Source organism: Aegilops tauschii, chromosome 5 (assembly GCF_002575655.3).
Source record: "Aegilops tauschii subsp. strangulata cultivar AL8/78 chromosome 5, Aet v6.0, whole genome shotgun sequence".
In the NCBI taxonomy this organism is placed as follows: Eukaryota; Viridiplantae; Streptophyta; class Magnoliopsida; order Poales; family Poaceae; genus Aegilops; species Aegilops tauschii.
Genome location: NC_053039.3, coordinates 572,004,821 through 572,008,406, shown reverse-complemented (window position 1 = coordinate 572,008,406; position 3,586 = coordinate 572,004,821). Strand labels below are relative to the sequence as shown.

At 45.5% G+C, this 3,586-nt stretch overlaps 1 protein-coding gene across 1 annotated transcript; it reads right to left on the bottom strand.

Moving 5' to 3' along the window:
• Window positions 1–663: 663 nt before the first annotated feature.
• Window positions 664–2,034, bottom strand: LOC109739656 (uncharacterized). The gene is made up of 2 exons (XM_020298731.2): window positions 912–2,034; window positions 664–776 (listed from the first exon to the last, which is right to left on the bottom strand). Exons 1-2 carry the CDS (start codon window positions 2,032–2,034, stop codon window positions 664–666), a joined length of 1,236 nt encoding a protein of 411 aa, XP_020154320.2.
• Between the last annotated feature and the right edge of the window lie 1,552 nt (window positions 2,035–3,586).

Sequence of the window (3,586 nt, the reverse complement as noted above, 5' to 3'; positions counted from 1 at the left end):
TCCATCGGCACTCACGTCCCTCGAACACATGCCGACGAATCTCCGTGGGGTTTCCAGTTCCACTAGGGCCAACCCCAGCCTACCGTCCTCTGGTGCCATAAAACAAAGATGCCATGCTAGCACAAGCTTATCCCAGATTGCCACGTCAATTACAGATAGGCACAGCGCCCGATGAGTTTATTGTACCGTGAGAAAACAAAAAAAGAAATAAAGATAAAAGAAAATAAGGGCACGACAAGGGCCGTTGGCTACAAATATTTTAGAACGCGTGTTCGTCATGATTTAATATGATCTATCATGTGGACGGAATTCCAACAAGCATGCAGAAGGGGCCGTCGTGAACCGATCAAGCGGCGCAAGAGACTAGAACATCCCTCAAAGGAGTAAATAAGCAGGGCAAGAAAACCACGAAATTCATCAAGACACATGAAGCATATAGCAGAAACCATGAAATTGATTACGACACTGGAAGCACACGGCAGGTTCACATATGGACAGTAGCATGATCAGAGAGTTGGGCTTACTGTCAATGGCCAATAACAGCACGGGACATATCTTATTATACAAGCACCACGAAGATGCAAGCTACTACTGATAGATATATAGGTGTGTACTCCATCACAAACTCACAATTTAAAAGAGCTCTCATTTTGCCGGCTCCTCCTACTTCAGCCAATCTGGGCCCATCACCTTCAGGTTGTGTTTCCGCTTCCTCTTGCTTTTGCGTGGCACTGGTCTAACAACGGTCGCCGTGTCTCCCACCGAAGCAAGTATTGCTGCAATTATTTTTGTTGATTTAAAATTTGAGCATAGGGTAGAATTGATGAGCAAGAGATAAACGGCATAAAAGAGAAGGGTTACAAACTAAAGTACATCTAGAAGATGTGACTAATATAAAAAAAGAAGGGTACCTGCTGGAGTGTAGAAGCTCATGAAGGGGAAGATATTATGGGTGATTCTTCCTTCTCCTTTTCCTTCATACAATTTCCTCGTCTGCAGGGACTTGAGATCAATCTCATAGAGGACAAAAGGACAGCTATTTGTGACGATGAAAACGATGTCAGTGCCTTCCACAGAGCCATGCAAATATAATTTGGTCGCGCGATCTCCAGTTGGGAGGAGTGCGTTGAGATCAATTTCTCTGCGATCTGTCCACGCATAAATGGACCCGTCCCCATCGGCATTCACGTCCCTCGAACACATGCGGAGGAGGGCTCTCGGTTGGGTACCGTAGTACGTTATCAGTTGGGCAAATCCCAGCCTACCGTCCTCCGGTGCCGCAAGAAGGGGACAGCAGGAAGGACCAGAATTAACCCAACGCGGCATGTCAATCACTGATAGGCAATGCCTGCTCCAGTCATACTTGATAATTTCATGGCGATTCTTACCGTAATCAGAGCAGGGGAAATAGAGTGCACCTCCGACAATGGCAGTACTGACTACGCAATTCAAACTCTTTTTGAAGATGTACGCAGAAGTCTGCGCGCTCCATTTGCCCGTGTCAGACGAGTACACGCAGGCGCTTATTGCCTTTGTCATGACTTTGATGCCTACGTATACCACGAGGAAGGGGCCCTCATGGCAGGCGTGGTGGTTGCAGGCTCCTCCCAAAGCGCACAGCACCACGACATCATACTCGTAGGCCACAAGGCCAGCAGGCCGGCGCACCTCCCTCCGGCTGCCCGTCATGGGGTCCCAGACGACGAACAGAGAGCTCCTTCTGGCTTGGAGGAGGACCCGGCCGTGTCGGCAGTCACGAACACGGAAGTTGCTGATATCCGGATAGCGCGGGCACAAGGCTTTGGAGCGGACGAAGCGGGCCACCGGGTGGTCGTAGGAGCCAGCGTTGTGGAAGAAGCCCAGCATGGGTGGCGCCCTGTGGTAGCTGCGGCGGAAGGCGGGGTTGCAGAGGAGGCGGCACCAGGGCTTGGAGACGAGTGATGCGCGGGCGAGGTGGGCCGGCTCGTCCGGCGGGAGACGCCGGAGAATTTCCTCCACGACATCGTCAGGAAGCTCTGGAGGCAGTTGCGCCATGGTCGACACTAAACATACATTATTACATCTTCGATGTAAAAAGTTTGCATTTTTGGATTTGTTTGCTATATTTGAGTTATCAAGTTCGTATCTAGGCATTTAATTGATATGATTTAAATTTCAACTAAAAGTATATGGAATAATGGAAAAAATGTATTGAAATAGCATGTTTGTGTTCTTGAGTATATATTTACGCCTTATCCAAAAAATGAAACGAAATTTCAAACGTATGGGTGGCCACCCCTCGACCAGCTAGATGGATCTTATTGATTCTAAAAAAATAAAAAATGCAAATGAAGTCACCAAAAGATGGAACTTGGCATCGTGTCGTGCTCAAGATTATGGGAAAAATTGAGAAGTTTTCATAAAAATTTGTGGCACATACTGTTTGCAAACCAAAGAATCTCTGAGGAAGAATTGTTGTTCCCCCAAGGAATTGGTCCCAACTACCGTACAAGCCTCACTATCCTGGTGTTTTATGTAGTTTTCCACTTTTTCCCATGTGTTGCCTCTCGTTGTACCGATCTTTAGTGCATCAGTTACCAGTGAGTCCTATAACCGAGGAGGACACAAGATATAAATCATTATACAAACATAAATATATAAAGGAAAATCATACTGTCAATCTCATAGCTACATGTACACGGAGTTGTGAAGCTATGCCTTGGTCCTCGGCCCATCACTAGTTGAAAACAGGGCTTTGGTCATAGCTCAATGTACACATTAGTCCCGGTTGCATTACGAACCGGGACTAATGTGAGCATTAGTCCCGGTTCGAGCAGCTAGGGCGTCGGGAAGGCATTAGTCCCGGTTGCATTACGAACCGGGACTAATGTGAGCATTAGTCCCGGTTCGAGCAGCTAGGGCGTCGGGAAGGCATTAGTCCCGGTTCAAATGGGACCTTTAGTCCCGGTTTGACACACGAACCGGGACTAAAGGGTGCGATGCCCTTTAGTCCCGGTTTGAGACACGAACCGGGACTAAAGGGTGCGATGCCCTTTAGTCCCGGTTCGTGTCTCAAACCGGGACTAAATGGGTTCGTGTCTCAAACTTTACCACCCACCCCGTGTGTATCGTCATTTCAGTTTTGAAAAAAAACAAAAGAAAATGATAAAACTTCAAAAAATAAAATCCTTCGAGATGTAGTTATATTACTACATCTACTAGTTAGGAAAATTAAAAAACTTAAATTTGGGCATGTTTTGCAAAAAAGTGTTATGAAAAAGTAAAACGGCTATAACTTTTGCATACGATGTCGGGAAAAAAGTATAATATATCAAAATGTTGAGCACGAAAATCTGGTTCCGATTTTGACCGCCGTAGGCCGTTTTGCAAATTTCTAGAATCCTCAAATTCTGAAAGGAAAAAAGTTATCCTCAAATTTCAGTTTTTTTTTGAATTTTTGGTCAAACGGTTGTCAAACTGTGGTCAAACTACTTATTCAAGAAATATTAGTGTTACTAATTATTATTGTTTTTGAGAATAATAGTTTCAAACTCAAATGGTTCTTCATGCTCAAGTTCAACTCCTAAGGGTTAATAGGATTGACAGC

Excerpts from the sequence above, each read along its gene's own strand:
- LOC109739656 (XM_020298731.2), bottom strand. The coding sequence starts at position 2,034 with ATGGCGCAACTGCCTCCAGAGCTTCCTGACGATGTCGTGGAGGAAATT. Across the intron at positions 777-911 it reads GAGCTTCTACACTCCAGCAG|CAATACTTGCTTCGGTGGGA; the intron begins GTACCCTTCTTT and ends AAATAATTGCAG.